Below are 18,033 nucleotides of genomic sequence, written 5' to 3'. Positions count from 1 at the left end.
GAGATATGTATACTTACATATTTTTATGCGAATGAAGAAACTGAAGAAATTTGCAAATCGACAATGTTCATATAATATGTCTCTCACATTCACACATTTTCACATTTTTTTTTTTTTTTAAATATCGCTTTCGGAGTTCCCTTTGTCTATAAATTCGATATTAAGAAAAAAGTTAGTGTACTTGTGTGAACATGCATAGCTGCAAAACGAAAACCAACTGAGTTCAGGTCAAGGTGGAATAACAACAGTACACGAAAAATATATTAAAATAAAAAAAAAGAAAAACAAATAGAGCCCTGTTGCGTACTGAAAGAGGTTCTCTGAGTTATTTTAATATACTTTACTAATATGAGAAATTTATAGCAGATAATTCAGTTATTGGCAATACTGACAGTTCTAACCCCGTTCGCACCAGCTAGTTTGGACCGAATCCCGCATGTACATAGGAATTACTTCAAAAAGTTTGACACGGACACTCTCTTTCTATTTTTGAAAATATTTCTTTCGCAGTTCCCTTTGTCCATAAATTTGATTTTTGGAAAAAGGCTAGCGTACTTTTGTGAACATTCGTAAGTGATCTTGGAGTAAGAGGAGATACAAAGTTTGTAATTACTAATACATTTACATGAACTCAGATAAATCACACTTTAAAATATATAATATATATATTTTTATAAAAAGTACAAATTTTATGTATTTTTTAAAATACTTTTTTTTCGGTGGTTATATGCACCTTTTAATGATCGATGAATATAAAATCTATTTTAAATTAACATAACATTTTATATCTTGGCAATGGTTTTTGTGTTACAAATATACAGGCCACTCGAAAATTGGTTATGTACGGATTAAAATTAAATCTTAAAAAAAAAAAGAAAAACTTCCAGAAGTATTTCTAGAACTATACGTATTTATACTATACAATCCATTTCTTTATTTTTTTTTTACTAATGCAAACCTTAAATTATCTGTACAGAGTTATTAACACATTATTCTTAATTGACTTTTTTCTAGTTTATACAAAATTACATTTTTATAATATTTAGAATAATAAAATTGAAACAAAGAAAATAAAATTATTTAAAAATATCATCACATTTACAGTTTTTAGGTAACAATTATTTTACAATTGATTCATTAAAATAATGCCATTTTAGAATTAAAAATTAAAACAAAGGCAAAGTAAACAAAAATAATAATAACGCAATTTGGAAGCCCTGAATTGGTTCATTATTTTTATTTATTTATCTATTTTTTAATTTCAGTTATTAATGATTCATTTTTTCAAATTTTGCTGGTTTTAATTAATTATTGTTATTACAGTATTATTTTATAAACCTGACAGTACAAAACTTAAAACAGATATTTTGGCCGCAAGAAGATAACTTTGTTACTTAATTTAAAAATAAATTTGACAGATTGAGGCTATATTCAAGAATTTGAGATTTAAAAACACAGATTTAAAAAAAAAAATTAAAAAAATAATGTTAATAATAAATTAAATAAAATAAAATACACTAAGGTAGTGACTTTAGCATTTCGGCCTGATTAAAAAAATAATAAATTTCATCTTTCAATTTCGTTTTGGTAAAAAAAAACAACAGAGAAAATATCTTTTACAGCGCAAAGCTTTCCAGAAACACTAACAGTTTTACATAATTTCTATAAGGAACTATAAAATTCCAAGGCATTCTTCATAATTTAACCTAAAATTTCAATTCAAATTCTAGCAATGGTTAATTTCAAAAATGACAAAAATAATTTCGATTTTCTTTCAAACTTTTTTAAATAAAAATTAGATCAGTTTGACAAAATTAAAGGTTTTATTTTTATTTAAAAATGTTTTATCTCTTTAGAAATGGTCACTTAATTTTCTTAATCAATGATTTTCTTTGTACATAATAAAAATCTATCACTAAAAATGCCTAATAAATAAACAAGTAGTCAAGTCTTTCTTTATAGGCAAATGAAATTATTATTAACGCAAATAATTTAAAAACGAAATTGAAACATCACAGGTCATCCTGATTCTGGGGTAGACAGTCTGGTTTCTTTACTCCATTCGACATTCTTTGATAATGTGCTTTCAATGAACTCCCTGGTCGACTGTAATCTAAGTGATCATATTCTTGTTCTGCAATTAATTTGGACTTAATTAATTTTATACGTTTATAGTATAAAGATTACTGCAATATTAATAAAGAAGTTGAATTAGAAGAAAAATTTGTTCAATTAAAATAAAAATTAAGATATTTATATGAAAAAATATTGCAAAACCAAATGTTCCACAACAAATAATGTTTCCTAAAGCAGCTTCAAATTGCAGGGCAACTGATTGTCAAAGGAACGTGATGTTAAGGTCACATTGTAAAGGGCATTTCTGATTAACTATTTTATTTGTATCGTTTTATGAAGATAATGCTATTTGAGAATAGTCTAACAAGTTATATTTGACTTTATACTTTGTAGTTATAGTTGCCTCAAGCAATTATAGAAATTAAGAAGACAATTCTACACTTTAGTTTCCACCTGTTCGCTCTTGAATTCAGTTGGTGATCCAACAAGTAAGTTTGACGGAAAATTAATAACTTTCGAAGTGGCTTAACACTGTAGTCAGTATTCTTTTCGTCTAGTTGTCTTTCGTGGGAGGCAATAATTATTCTCATGTCTGAAACTTAGAGACATGAGAGACACACATTGCCAGCAGAAAATTATTTTATTACCTCCAAATCGTTAACACTTTAACGTGTAGATGTAATGGTTATCCAGTCAGTCGGACAATAACCAATAAAAAGTAGGGCATTCTAGTTAAATAAAAGCACTGTGAATGGAGAACAATGCAAAATTTAAAAAAAAAACAACTCTCAAAAAAGATTAAAGAGGAAATTGACTCAAAATTGAACCCTAACAACTGTGTTACAAGGCCCAGGTATTTAGAAAGAAACAGCTACAGCTATCTCAGCTTGCCGTACTTTGCATTCTGCCTTGCGAAGGAGGCGTTGCACCTTTTCTCATGTTAACTGACTACGACTAGATTAAACGCATTAGCGATTAATGGACGAACGGATGCGGAGAAGATGGATTTTTGTGAGTAAAAATTGGGCAAACCCTTCCTAATCGATCGGCAATAGCATGCACTTTCGTATCGGGAAGTAAGGCGTTTTAGAGCACTATTGCCACAGGTAGGTTAAAAACACAACAAACAAAACAGAAAATAAACAGTGAAAAATGTTTATGCAAAAATAATTTGTATAAAACACTAATAATTTTTGTAAAATTCACTTTCAAATATAATTGGAATTACTTAGATTCGTGACGATAATACCAAAGCATTACACTTAATTGTTCATGTTTTAAAAAAAAATCTCAAAAGTAAAACAAATCCAATCTGTAAAGATATATTAGTTTTTATTTTAAAAAAGAAATCCCCTGTCGGATTTGTCTTTTTTTTTGCGAAAACAAAAAAAAATTACATTTTCACTTCCTACGATTTCTCCAATTTGGGATGAAGTCAATTGAGTAAATAATAAACGAGAGCCAAAGGAATCATTCTGTCATAACAGTTGGCTGAAGGGAATACGGATTAACAAAATGCTATAAAATTCTAGAATATTTCATAAAATAGAGCTTTTGTCGGTTAATGAATCTTCTTAAAAGCCTTTTTTTCTAAATTACAGAAAATAAAAACCTCCTTTTAATGCTACAACTTCTGATATTATTTTCATTACTTCCAATTATTTTAGAAATCTAACCTGCTCCTTTTGCTTCTTTGAGCTCTTCGTAGAAGTGTTCCATTTTAAGATCTTCAATGCTGTGGTATACATTAGGATTTCCAGTTGCTCCTTCTCTGTTCTTAGCCAGCGAAGAAATACCGGGAGCGTCTGATAATGAGCACTTTTTATTAATATTTTCAAAATTTAACAATGAGATGTACAGTTAGACTATTTTAAAGCATTGATGTTAAGCATTTTGTTTTATTTTTATTTTGCAAATTTATAAGTTTAATAAATTTCATACCTCGCATAATATCATCGTCATCATCTCCTACAAAGTAGCTCAATTTTTCTTTGTCCAAATTGGAGCTCTTTAAATTATTTTTAATAAATTTATTATTCAATGGACTTTCCAATTCATCTTTCGACGTTGTACTTAGAGAATAAACTGGATTATGGAAATAATTCGGTTCTAAAAATGCAAAATCATTGTGTTATTTTCAAAAAAGTAATATATAAATCTTAAATATGTTTCTGCAGAACTAGATTATGGCCACAACAGTTGCTTCTAAAATTAAAAGTTTACTTTTATTAACTAGTTTTAAAGTAGAATTTTAATCTGTCCAATATAAGACAAATCAAGTAGTAGTCTAGTGTAAAAATAGTGAGAGAATTTTATTCAAAAATATCTCAAGAGAATAAGGATGAGTAAAAGAGTAAAAATTCTTTATATGTTCTCCAATTTTTTAACTCAGATTTATTCGAGCTAGTAACAACAAAAAATGGCTACCTAATTCAAAAACTTACACATCCTTAAAAACATACAATTTTGAGACATTAGAGAATTGCATAAAAGTTAAATTTGTATCTTTTTTGTTTAACAGTCAGTTATCTCATTTTCAAGGCAACTGTAATCTAATTTAGTTTGGATTTGTAATTCATTGCAACAAATCTTATTAGTTTGTAAACTAATTATTACCCACAATTCTACTTAAGAAGTGTACTACAAATTGTTGGTCCCTAATAACAAAAAGTTTGGTAAATTTTAAAATATGTAAGACGACTGTTTTTCTGAACATAGGCTGTTATCCAGCAATAAATTGGTCAAAAATAATTTACTTTGTCGCTCCCACAAGTAACCAACTAGAGAGTAGATAATGTATTTGGAGTCAAATGCTGAGTAAATTGCTTGAAAAAAAGTAGTGAAAATATCTGTTATAACAAAGTGGGCAGATCTCCGAACGTTTGCGCTATGAAACCTTTGGAACGTTGAGGCCGAAGGAGATAGTAGCGCAAAAAGAACTAGTAGGGAAGGTCCTCAACCTCTTTAGGAGGGGAGGGTTCGCTTACTAGAACTAAGAAGGGGCTGGCACAATAAGTCTTTGTGGCTGCAGTGCCATGGGGCATAGGTCCCGTCCCGTCTACCATCTTATCTTATCTTAAGTGGGCAGATCACTAAAAGGGTTAACAAACACTAAAATATGATAGCAGTAGTTGTTGCTAAACTATTTTAGTTTAATACTGCTCATATGGAGATCTGGGCTTACTAAAAATCAATTTTGGTAATATTATAGACCTTTTTGTTTCTTTTAAATGTCCTATATTCTTACGATTCAGGTATGTTCTAAGTAAAACGTTCTTTTGATGAAACAAATCCTTTTCCTTTCGAAGGTGCCGTGTAAAGAATGGATATTGATATTATGTCAAAGACAAAATAACTTCTTCAACAATCCATTTTCGCTGACACTTCTCTAAGTGTTCTAGGGCAATGGTCTAGTCGTAGCTTTTTCGTAAAGAAACAAATAAATAATAGATGAAGGAGTATACTACCTGAGTCCTGATCAGGATCTGCTATGTAATGAACGTTAGCGATTTCATTTTTTAAACTTTTTACTCTTCTTCGATAGTAAAGTATTATTAATACAACACTAATAATGACAATTAGAGCCACAAATACTCCAGCAACAATGCTTCCAGAAGACGTTTCTTTTACTTCTAAGACACTTCGTTCTATTAATGATGTTGTACAATCATCTCCTGGAAAATTGTAAATATAATTTAAATATTTAGTTGATAACATAAATAAGCAGTTTTTTTTTTTTTTTTTAAATTGTTTTATTAAAAACTAACCACCAAATCCTCGTTTACAACTGCAACCATTGGCTGGGTGGCAGATATAGTTGTCATTTTTACAATCACAAGGCGACATACAATGGTCTCCGTAATAGCCATCTGGACATACTGGACACAAAAAAATTATCTCAGATAAACAAAAAGGTATCTTTCTTTATTAAAATCTTAACTCTAGTCAGCAATATTTCGTGATATTTGATATTTTAGTAAATAAGAGAGAACTAAAGTAAGTACTATTAGATCTACTGCTGCATCAAATTCTGAAAGAAACTGAAATAACCAACGCTAAATATAAGCCTAAACTCTGCAGAAACGAGATTCCAGAAAACTTTTTTCAAGCATAGTTCATTCTAGAACAGTGTTTCCCAACCTTTTTTGTGCCATGACCCACCTTAACCTTTCTAAAATTTTTATGCCCCCCCCCTTTTTTACATACATAATTTTTAACATTAAAAAATTGATTTGTTCACTTAAGAAACATAAATGATAGGTTCTAGGAAGAAATCACTCTGAAATTGTTAACAAAACATAGTAAGTAAAATTTCAAAACATATAATGGAGAACTGAAATTCAAATTCTAAATATATATATATATTTTTTTAATTTGTTTATTTATTTTGCTACTGTATCCTGGTACAATAGGCAAAAGTGATGAGAGATAAGGGATGGCGCGAATACCCATGCACGCATATATATGTGTGTACATGCACACACGCGCACATGAATGTTGCGCCAAGGGCGTGAGTGGAGTGAACGACGACCATCAGTGATGGAAGCCGTTAGTTCGCCAGATTGGCAAGCTTACACAGCAACCATTCTAGGAAGTCGGTTCATGTTTGATTTTTTGGCACTTCCGTAGAGTTGTATTAAATTTAAATAATTTTAATACAGATTTTTCTATATTAATTTATTAATTTAATTTAGTGAGATCCTTGCGCTTGATGCTTGCTGCACAGAGATTTTATATTAGATTCCAATTTGGTTAGCTTCAGTCTCAAGTCTCCACGTTAACGCTCCGCGGTGAACCCCGGACGAAGTTTACTTGACGACGCCAATCACCCAGTTGATATTTGTTAAATTTGGCACCGATATCTAGCATTGCATTTAAATGGCCCGGAGCGAAAGGGTTAAAGTCGTGTCGAGTCCATTTTCGAATTGCCCCCCTTAACTATCAAATTGCCCCCCCTGGGGGGCGTGGGCCCCACGTTGGGAAACACCGTTCTAGAACGTATGTCTGTTAACTTACTTTTTCAATTCAAAACCTTAACAGTGCAATTAATATCAAATGAATTGTCCCACTTTTTGGGCAACATTATTATATTTGCGTTTTGGCAACTACTTTATTATAGCTGTGATTCTAAGTCTGATGGGCTTAAATAACTATTTATTGGTTGTGAAATTACTTTTCCGTATATAAAAAAAGTAACTTTTTAGTTTCATTTCTTTGACTGATGCTCTTTTAACTTTTAATCTCTTTTAACTTTTAATTCTCTTTTATCTTTCAAGTTTCAAGATTAACTCGGATAACTTACTTTCAGTACACTGTTGACCAATCCATCCAGCTTTACACCTACAAACGCCATCATTCATGCGGCATTTTCCACCATTTTGACATTTACAATGCCTAGTACAATTGATACCAAACATGCCCTCTGGGCAAGGTTTAGAACAAGATGAACCAATCCATCCAGGTAAGCATTCACAAACACCTAAAGTTTATAACAAAACATAATTTATTAGGTAATTAATCAGGCTGCGTATAAACAAATAAAGAATCATTTATTTGATTTTCTGCACCTGTTACATGGTGGCAATCAGCTCCATTTTTACAAATACATTGTTTAGAACAATTTCTACCATATGTTCCAATAGGACAAGGGTGTTGACACATAATACTAGTAAATCCAGGGCGACATTGATATTCTCCAGTCACGTGGTCGCAAGTACGGTTGCCTGAAGTTAAAACTGGATTTATTTTAAAAATTTTTACTGCACAGAACTTTTAATTTGTTAATTATTAAATTTTAATTTGGACTAGATTTGGAAAATATGCACATACCATATCCTCTGGTAGGGCAAGTTTGTTTACAGCCGGCACCGTAGAAACCAGGAGCACATGGATGTTCACAAGATTCTCCCGTCCAACCAGGTGAACAAGAGCATACTCCAGTTATAGGATGACATGAACCACTATTCAAACAATCACACCTCTTTGAACAATCTTCTCCATATCGTCCATTTTCACATTGTGATTCGCAGAGAACACCTATAAACAAAGCAAGAAAAGTCAAAAAAATAAATAAAAAGGTTAACTAATAAGTAAAATACTACGTTTTAGCTTACCATTCCACGAATGCTTGCACATACATTCCCCAGTTTCAGCATTACACGCAACAGTGCCTGTTTTATCGCAATCACAATCTTGAGCACAATTACGCCCGAATTTACCGAATGGACAACGTTCATTACAGTATTCTCCGTAATATCCAGGTCCGCATATACATGTACCTAAAATAATAAATAATTTTCTAGTTTGCCTAAATAGGAAATTTAAGAAAATTATTGTATCACAATGTAGTATACCATTTTGTGGTTCACAGGCTGCATTATTCTTACACTGGCAACTTTGAGTGCAATTATTACCATAGAATTGTTCGTTACATGGTCGATCACACTGTTGTCCTGTCCATCCTAAAACATTCAGGATAAAATTTACTCTAAAAATATTGTTTCTTTTTTTTTTTTTGTTTCTTCAATCATGTATTTAAATATTGTATAAATGTTTCAATAAGTTGCTTTCCATGCAAGAAATTCAAGTTGGTACTTGAAAGAAATTTTGACCAGAAACGTATCATCAATCACCACAATGTTCCTGAATTCTAAGGCAACGTTGAACATTTAAAGGCTTTTACAGCAGACTGCTAAAAGTTCAGAAAATATTTATTTACCTGGCGCACAGTAACATCGACCAGTCTCAGTATCGCAAGATGCTCCATTCTTACAAAGGCACATATGGGCGCAATCTTCACCATAATACCCTTTGGGACATGGTTCACTACAATTTGGACCTCGATAACCTAATAGCAAAAATTTTCTTATTTATCTAAAGTTTATTGGATTACAATTTTTTAAAAAAAAATCTAAGACAGTTTGATTTTTACCTGGCGCACAAACACAAATACCATTGATGGGCAAACATTGTGCATTATTGTAACATGTACAAACATTACGACATCCTTTGCCGTAAGTATAGAATGGACATGGCCGAGAACAAGTCGCTCCATCCCATCCGTCCTTACAAATACATTTGCCAGTCCAAGAATGACATCTGCAAATTAAGTAATCAATTATTAAATTCATTCTCTTCCTGAGGCGACTCAGATATAATGATTCTGGAGACTGAAGCTAAATTTTAGAGATATTGTTTTAATACTTAAGTCATTTAAATGAAGAAGCTTTTTTAAAGTAAATATTAGTTTAAATCGTCTAATTTAATAAAAGATGAAAAGACTATTTACATGAAAAGTAAGTAAATTAAGTAAATAAAATAAAATAGTAACATTCACTTTTCATAAAATCACAGAAATAGTATCAAAATCCTCTGCCAGAAATGTGATTTGTTTATATTATTGATTTTATGAAGAGCATGATTTATAGTGAAGTAATCCACACATTTTAATTTATTTTTAAAGAAGTAGATAGTATTTTCATTGCTTAACGAAATAACCATTAGGCATTTTAATAAAATTTAATAAATGTTTCGAGAGAGGAAATTTTGTGTCAAAAATATTGATTAACGTGGTTCGAGGTACATTGAAAAGAACTTGGCGATAATTTACTTTGGCTGTACACATTACATTTAAATGTTTGATGGGAATTGTTAGAACGGGCTAATAAGTATAAATGCCTCCACTCTGTGAAAATCTGTACTCTCAGTGGTTGGAAGAAGCAACTTGATGTTCCAACAGAAAAAAAAAGAAGATATTTCTTATTGTATACAAAGATGTAACTATTTGTTCCATGTTACTTGCCTCTATCTATACCTATTTATTTATTTAATGATTTAAGGCGCGTCAACATCTAAGGTTATTGGCGCCCGGAGCTTTTTTCAGTGCATTGCCGGCCTCCGGACAGTGTTCTCTCGTTACAGACAACACTGTCCATCACCAGACAGTGAGCTGTAAGAAGCTCCTAGGAAGAGAAAATCTAAGGGTCAGCAGCTGGATTCGAACCCGGGGCCTCCGCGTAGGAGTCCAGTACGCTAACCGCATAGCTAATCCCTTCCCTATATAACTATTTATTATTAATTTTTATAAAATAAGGAATAGTTCACGTACAGTTCAGTATTCTCTTCAATACATTCACAAGTCTCTGTACAATTCATCCCGTAAAAACCAAGTGGACATGTTCTCTGCGAACAATCATCTCCAGTCCAACCATTTTGACAGATACACTCTCCAGTTTCTGGATTACATTCTCCATCATTCTTACACTGACAGGTTTCGGAACAGCTTTCACCGTAAGTATTTGATGGACATTTTTCTAAGCACTAAAAACAAAAAAGATTAATTTTATAAACAACATTAAAGAGCTAATTATTAGTTTTAAAACAAAAGGGTTAGTTTTATTTTTTGTACAAGCATTTTGTATAAGCATAAACGTTGTTTGATTGACAAACTGTCTGATTGCCAGCACAATATTCAGAAAAATGTTTCTGTAACCAAAGATTTTCAATTATTTCATTCTTGTGTCATTATTTATTTTAAAGAAATAATAATATTTATTTAAACTACCCAGGCATTCCACAGATAAAAGCAGAGATTATAATCGTTTCAATCTGTTTCTTCCAAATTTTTTTTGTACAATGTTCTTTCGATAAGGACTAAATATTTTGCATTAAAATAGTAATCTCATTAAAAGTGAAATTCTTTGATTTTGCCTCATCCTTGCCTTCCAATACAATACCTAAACGTTTTCATACTTCCAGACAATTAAGCTCACATGATATATGTAGAAGGATAGATACCAAAACTATGGAAGGCAACACAAAAATAATGAACTTGAAGGCGAAATGAAGAACTATAATTTAGAAGATGAAACCTACAGAGAGGACCAGCTCAATATACGTTTGGTCTAAAGTAGTTTGGGTAGCATTTTGAAGTTTCTATGAGACAGGAGACATTTCATCTTGAGATAGAATAATCCTATCTCTTTCTATAGTTAATCAATAGTTAACAATTTTTTAAAGAATACAATGGAGATCAGAAGAAGTAGCTAAACAGATCTGACCGAAAAGATTATTTATAGAAAAATTTTAAAAAAGATATTCTGTGCAAACTTCATGATTTTACTAACCTGTTCTCCTTGATAACCAGGTTTACATTTACACATTCCTGTAAGATGATAACAAGAAGCTCCATTGTAGCAATCGCAAATTTGTTGACACTCCTTTCCCCACAAACCTTCAGGACAAGCATTACCACAAACAGGACCCTGAAATATACAGAATTTATTACATGAATGGACATAAGCTTTAATAAGAAGTAATTTCAGCAGCAATATGTATTCCGATAGCCAACATTTAAAATACACAAAAAGCAAAAAAGGCACTAACCGTCCAGCCTGGAGTACAGGTACATTCACCAGTTACAGGATCGCAGCTTCCTCCATTCTGACAACGACATTCACTTTTACACATGGCTCCATGAGTTCCAGTAGGACATAGTTCTTCACATCTAAACATATAACCAAATTTATAAGCAAAAATTATTTGAATATAAACAATATAATGAAAAAAGCTAGGTCAAGTATCACATCATTGTTACTAAAAGAAAAATGACATTATACGTTAAGGGTAAGTTTTCGAATTTACTACCCTGATCAAGAAATTTAATTTGAAAATAGAATTTTAATGAAGGTATAAATGATGTATAAAAAGTATGTATTTTTACCTTAAGGCATCTATCTACAACATTGCATCGATTTAAACCATCATCATCGATTTATTTATTTATTTTAATTTTTTCTGGAAACTAATAAATACTACATACTGGCTCATAGTCAAATTGTTTACGCCACAGTCACAAGACAGGTCTATTTTTAAAATTAATAATTTATTTATTTTTTATTAATTTTTCTTAATGGTTATATTAACTTCTTTTCGTTATGATAAACAATGTTTCTGTTACAAACATAGTTGGCGCCGGGTTTGACTAGTTAACTAGGAACAATAATTTTAAGTCTTGGCTTGCGCAGGCTTCTTTTTGTCACTTACTATAGTCACTAATCGAAATTTAATTTCAATCCTAATCAATAAATCATAACTGGCACTTGGCATACACACAAAACTTATTTTTTGAAATGAACAATTTCCAAAAAACATTTTTGTTCTACCCAGTGGTACTCAAAATTCTCTCACAAATTTTTCCAACACAAGCTTTATTAAATCCAGTTCTGTTTTTAGGTTATTTTGAGAAGTGGAATGGATTTGTTTACATGAAGCTTTGATTGATGTTTATTTAGAATTCGGCCTAAGGATTTGAACATTATTGCATAGGCTAATGAACCTCGCTAGGCGCTAGAAAATTTTGTCATAAATTCTTAAATAAATAACTATCAAATATATTTAAAGAAATAATTTTTTATTTTAGTTCAGATTATTTTATAAAACTTCCAATGAACACTTACAAAGGACCTCTAAATCCTGGTTTACAAATGCATTCTCCAGAAATGTGATCACATGTAGCTTCATGACGACATCTGCATTCTTCTATACAGTCTTTACCATATCTACCTGGTGGGCATGGTATTGAACAGGTGTCACCAAGCCATCCTCGACCGCATTCACATTTTCCAGTGAAAGGGTCACAAGTTGAATTATTCTTGCATAAACAACGTTTTTCACAATCTTTGCCCCAGCGACCTTTCGGGCATGCTAGGAAATAAACAAAAAAAAATTCAGTTAAATAATAGATGGAAGTTAAATTTTAGTAGAAAATTAGTGTTCAAGCAATTGCAGTAAGCAGTATTACACAAGGGTTAAATGCAGTATTGCACAAAGGGTTAATATAAAAATGAAAATGCTGACCAAAAAAAGTTTAAAATGTTCCTTTAAATAGCATAAGCTAGACCAATTCTTGGTTCGTACATTCTTCTTTTGGAAGGTCGTTTAAAGATAATTCTATGTTCTGGTCGAAGGATTGCAATCTCTAATAAAATAAATAGTTTCGGTAAACTAAATTCCCAAGAAATCACTTTAAAAATCAATACTTGAACAACCCAAAACCTAGTAAAACACTGTTTCATCCTCAAAAGGCAAGTTCAACTTTAAAAATAGAACTTTTATTCTCGAATCCTCTTCTCCATCGAACACTGTATTTTGCCACAGATAAATATGAAAATGGATAATATCCCATTCTTTACTTGGTATATTTCTTTTTTAGTTCCATTCTTAAGAAATCGTACAATCGCGACAGTCACATGTGTAAAGCAAATATACGCTGTACCTTGACAAAACTTTCAAAATGTTTTTGTGAGAAATAAATATAAACGTTCTAACTTAATATTAAGGTTTCATAATGGCAGGTTTTTATAGAATTCAAGGCCATCTGACCTCACTTTATCCCCGTTAATTTAGAAGGTTTAGGATTTTTTAGGGTTTACTCTCTTTGCCTTTGTCAAGTTAACAACTAGGGTGTGTAGTGCTTCAGTTTGTTTATTAAGTGAATAGTGACTGCATGGGAAGCAAGAGAATAATCAAAAGACTTTTTAAGTCATCCCAGCGGAGATAGAAAGTAAAGGTGACGTCGAGTGAGGTCATTGTAGATGAAAAGATGAAGGAATGTTATTGGAGAACCTTTACGTCCTTCATAAGCGACTATCTACAAGAAGAAGAACCTAATATTTTTTTTACGGAAAGAGTCTTACACTCATATAACAGTGGTTTTCAGCCTTTACTAGATCTCATCTTAGGACGCGATAACAATTCAAACCAGAAGCAATTATTCTAAAGGAATTATTCAGTTTTAAACGTTCTTTTGGTAACTCTGGACATCACAGACAATGCTTGGTGCTTTGGTAGACTTCCAAATGTTTGTATACTCTGGTTTTATGATAACAATAACTAATATTGACTCTCCAGAATATACAATTATTTTTAAAATTAATTATAAAAGATGTGTTTGTTCGATAAAATAAATATAAACAAAAAAAAGCGGCTCTATTTGTTTACTAATAGATCTTTAACATAAATTCTTAAAAGTGAATACTTATCATGCGAAAAACTGCTACTCTAGCACTTTTGTACAAATGATGCAACAGTTACTTATTAATGGCATGCAGTGTAGGATACTCAGAAAATGGTTTCGTAGAGAATACTCACATCGATCTATCCCAAAGATAAATTTTAAAAAATAAAAATGAACGACATTAATATCTATGGAACATAATTTTTTTTTTTTTTAAATAATATTAAGAAAACAGAAAAATTAAATAAATACAAACATATGTCGCATGTTGGTCCACCGTAGCCTGGTTCACATTTACATGTATCCGGAGCTATACAAGATCCATGCAAACATTGATCTGTGCATACTGGTGTACACCGGTTTAAAGAATTCTTGGCATATCCACGACAACATTCTTCAATTGGTCTGACTTTTGTTATTACCTGTTCAAGAAGAATTAGTTATTTTTTACTTATGAAGGTTTTAGAACTTTACTTTGAGTTTAGAAAATACAGGTTGAAGAGAAAAAAAAGGTTGCAATTTATGCACTTCCAAAAAACCTTAATTCTAGACAAGTAAATTTCTCTGCACCTAACCTTCCCAGGGTATTATTATTATTAGCACCACATTAATGCGTTCAAACAATGGAGGCCTAAGGGATCAAAAATTTGAGATTACAGAAGTAAGTTAGTTTTTTTTGTTGATAGTTCCCCTAAACGAGTAAACTTTTCACAAAAATTTTAGACTGACATGTTGCTTTGACAAAAAAAATTAGATATGAGGTTATTTTTCAATTGTTAGGACTAATTTTAGGACCGAAGATGCCCTTAAATGAAAAAAATTATAAATTGCAGAGACTGTCTATCTGTTTTGTTAGTCAATAAAAAAAAAAAAATTAAAATAAAGTAATGCTTATTTTTTTCAGGAGGGCTTTAAGTCTAACTACCGATTAGGTGTTGTGGATTAAGGTGACTAGAAAACATTCTCTACAAAAGTTCTCATATTGAACATTAAATTTAAATTCCAAGGTCCTAGACCAGGGGAATCCAACCCACTAACCAACGATACATCTTGCCTCCAACCGCTTGGCTACCGTAGCGCCTCTAGTAGTCAATTTGTGTAATTACTCAATAATTAATGACTATCAAATATTGATTTATAATTTATAGCTTTACTAGATCAAGTTGTCTAAATTATTTAGTAAATAAATATATTTTCAGAAACAGTTTCATTAAAAAAGTGATTGTGCTGTAACATAAGTGATAAAATATTTTTAAAATTACAAAGAAATGCAATTCACTCCTCGAACTAACTACCATCTCACTAAATTCTAGATGCACCCCTGTACCTACATAGCTACATTAACTTTTAAACCATAGCTAAGACAGCAAAATTTTAATAAGTAAAACAATTCTGTCATGAAAATTACAGAATAATAATAAAACTATTATTAGTTTTAATAAAAAATTGTATACCTCATTCTTATAAACTACTTCAAATTCTATTTTATATTTTGAACATCTGGGCGGCATTTTGAGACACCATACGTATTCTCGTACCTGTTTAGGCTTTCTTTCAGACACTCTAACTGTTACGTTATACCTAAAATCAATTCAGAATAAAGTAAAAATGTTATTGATATAAAAATTAAGTAGGATGCCATAAAATACCAGAAATAAAAATGGAAATGAATTCAAAGTAATGATATGCAGAAAGTGTCGTGTATAATTGTTTTGTTCTATTGGAATTCATTACAATATAAACAGTATCAATGACAAAACTAATGTTAAATTAAAAGTTGGGAAGTTTTCTACTTGGTGGTGCACTAATTGTTTTGGTTATCTTATTTTGACCAAGAGAAAGTTAGGTACAGCTGAAGAAATTTTGGGGTTGGCAACTAATCGGAGGGATTATCGGGAATTGGTGAGAGAGGACAGTCTTTGTATAAGTGGTGTTAGTGGAAACGTGGAACTTTATGTAGTGGGATATTAATAGCTGGCCGACTAAGGGGGATTATAAGGTTGATGTGGAAGGTTAGATTTGAATCACAGTAAGAAACATTGGCTATTTTTTCGAAGGATATTTTACCAGAATTATTAGATTTTACGATAGGATATAGAATGCTTGGTTGAACTTCCAGAATTCGCATTAGTAGTCCCGAATAATAATTGTCGGGAGCATAGTCTTTGTTTGATGTTCATAATGCTTACTATTATTATTATTGGATGAGAGAATTGATTAGAACAATAGATATACTGGAATTTTAAGTTCCATATTTGGTTTCTCAGATGCCTAGAAAAGTAAAATAATGGCAAGAAAAATATTTCCCTTTTAATAAAAAGGAAATTCCTTTTCTGAAGAGCCAAACCCTAGCCCATTTCCTTCGCACTGATCCAATACACGTGCAGCCCCTACTTCTTTTTCGCAAGACCGTAGAATATACACAGACTAATAATGCCACAAGTTAATTTGGGCATTTAGCTGTCGATAAACTTTTTCTATAGGGTTTTCTGAACACAAATCATGCACCGATTTATACATCTATCCATAAATAAGTTGGTCATGTTGAAACACGCCCTAATAATTTGTATTAATATGGGGATCAATGATGTACGTAGAAGTAGTAGTGAGTTTTGGAGAAACCATTTTAAATCATTTTTCGAACTAAAAATTTTTTTTATTTTCGGGCTCCTGAGGCCCATTCAAACGAACGAGCCAAAAGAAAAAAGGTTTCGTCCTAGAAAGTAAGTCAACCATTAAACAAAATTAACGTAATTGGACGCACTTACCCATGCCTTCCCGTAGTTTGTTTATATTATAACAAGAAGTTGGGAGTATTTTACATGAGATTTTTTTTTTAAAAAAAAGATTTCACATTCGTCTAGTAATTGTTTTAAACAGTGATAATAGTTATTTATTTAACAAGTGTGGAAAGTAGTGCTTTTCCTCACGCGAGGCAGGGTTTGCACGCACGAGCGAGCGAAGCGAGGCGAGTGCAAGTGCAAATTGCCGAGTGTGAGGAAAATACTTTACACTCGAGTTAAATATTATATTTTTTCTGCAACCATTAGATTTATTAACTAAAAAAATTAAAAATTCCATTTTTACAGCCTACAAAAAGTAATTTATTTATTATAAACATTTATTGTTATATTACAATTATTTACATTAAATACGTATTTACATTACTTATTACATTTTCTGCTGTTTCTTTTATTGATGGAGGAGTGTTTTCTAAACAGGAATCACTAGAATCCATTTTAAATTTCTATAAAACACTATACCTAACCTTTTTAACTGTTATAATTAAAAATATCTAATTATTTATTAAAGTATTATTTTTATTTCTATATTCCTTTCAATTTTTATTTTATTTTTTAATATTCGTTTTTTAATTATTTAGTTACGTCAAATAAACTTATTAAAGTTTTACATAAAATATTTATGTTAATAACAAAACTTCTTATATCAAGGAAGCACAATAAAGTTTTTCCACTCACAAGTGAGGAAAGTGACACTAATGGGAATTTTTCCCCACTAGTGAGGGAAGTTGGGCATTACACAGCTGATTTTAATTGAGTAATGAGAACATTCCTACATGGTTGCAGAAAAAAATATTTTAACGTTAACTGTTGCATAAGAATTTACAATCTTAGCATTGTTATAACAAATTGAAGTTTTTTTCTCTTTTTTTTGCCTTGAAATCATTTTGCACCCAAAATAAATTCTGTAGAAAAAATCTATGTTTACCTTTTAAAGGAATAAAAATAAAAATAGTTCGAAATTAATAAAACTAAATGCGTCATCAAGTAAGATGCGACATTCTATAACTAAATATACAATAAAATGATGTTTATTGTGTACTAATCAGCACTTATAAACAATTTTAATGGACAAAAAATAGACAACAGCCTTTATTTTATACATTGATTTCGCATTTTCCAAATAATTAACAATCTAAC

General features: G+C 31.0%; 1 protein-coding gene across 2 annotated transcripts in view; it reads right to left on the bottom strand.

The window, feature by feature from the left end:
• Nucleotides 1-640: 640 nt before the first annotated feature.
• The window catches only part of LOC141454409 (uncharacterized), a 91,210-nt gene continuing 73,817 nt past the window's right edge, over nt 641-18,033 (bottom strand). Inside the window, exons 3-20 of one of the 2 annotated variants that reach the window (XM_074128587.1) lie at nt 15,547-15,673; nt 14,349-14,514; nt 12,534-12,780; nt 11,461-11,581; nt 11,202-11,339; nt 10,184-10,395; nt 9,008-9,174; nt 8,795-8,923; nt 8,430-8,537; nt 8,190-8,354; nt 7,906-8,112; nt 7,644-7,811; nt 7,379-7,555; nt 5,844-5,954; nt 5,544-5,750; nt 4,018-4,185; nt 3,753-3,881; nt 641-2,134 (exon numbers count right to left, since the gene is read on the bottom strand). In XM_074128587.1, coding sequence (XP_073984688.1) covers nt 2,013-2,134; nt 3,753-3,881; nt 4,018-4,185; nt 5,544-5,750; nt 5,844-5,954; nt 7,379-7,555; nt 7,644-7,811; nt 7,906-8,112; nt 8,190-8,354; nt 8,430-8,537; nt 8,795-8,923; nt 9,008-9,174; nt 10,184-10,395; nt 11,202-11,339; nt 11,461-11,581; nt 12,534-12,780; nt 14,349-14,514; nt 15,547-15,673 — 2,869 coding nt within the window. In that variant the 3' untranslated portion in view covers nt 641-2,012. The remainder of the gene's footprint in view (nt 2,135-3,752; nt 3,882-4,017; nt 4,186-5,543; nt 5,751-5,843; nt 5,955-7,378; nt 7,556-7,643; nt 7,812-7,905; nt 8,113-8,189; nt 8,355-8,429; nt 8,538-8,794; nt 8,924-9,007; nt 9,175-10,183; nt 10,396-11,201; nt 11,340-11,460; nt 11,582-12,533; nt 12,781-14,348; nt 14,515-15,546; nt 15,674-18,033) is intronic. The other variant, XM_074128586.1, reaches the window with a different exon arrangement.

This window comes from Rhodnius prolixus, unplaced genomic scaffold (assembly GCF_049639745.1).
Source record: "Rhodnius prolixus isolate KJV_2025 unplaced genomic scaffold, Rpr scaffold_9, whole genome shotgun sequence".
NCBI lineage: Eukaryota > Metazoa > Arthropoda > Insecta > Hemiptera > Reduviidae > Rhodnius > Rhodnius prolixus.
The sequence above is the reverse complement of the archived record's forward strand: the minus strand, read 5'-3'. Positions and strand labels throughout refer to the sequence as shown.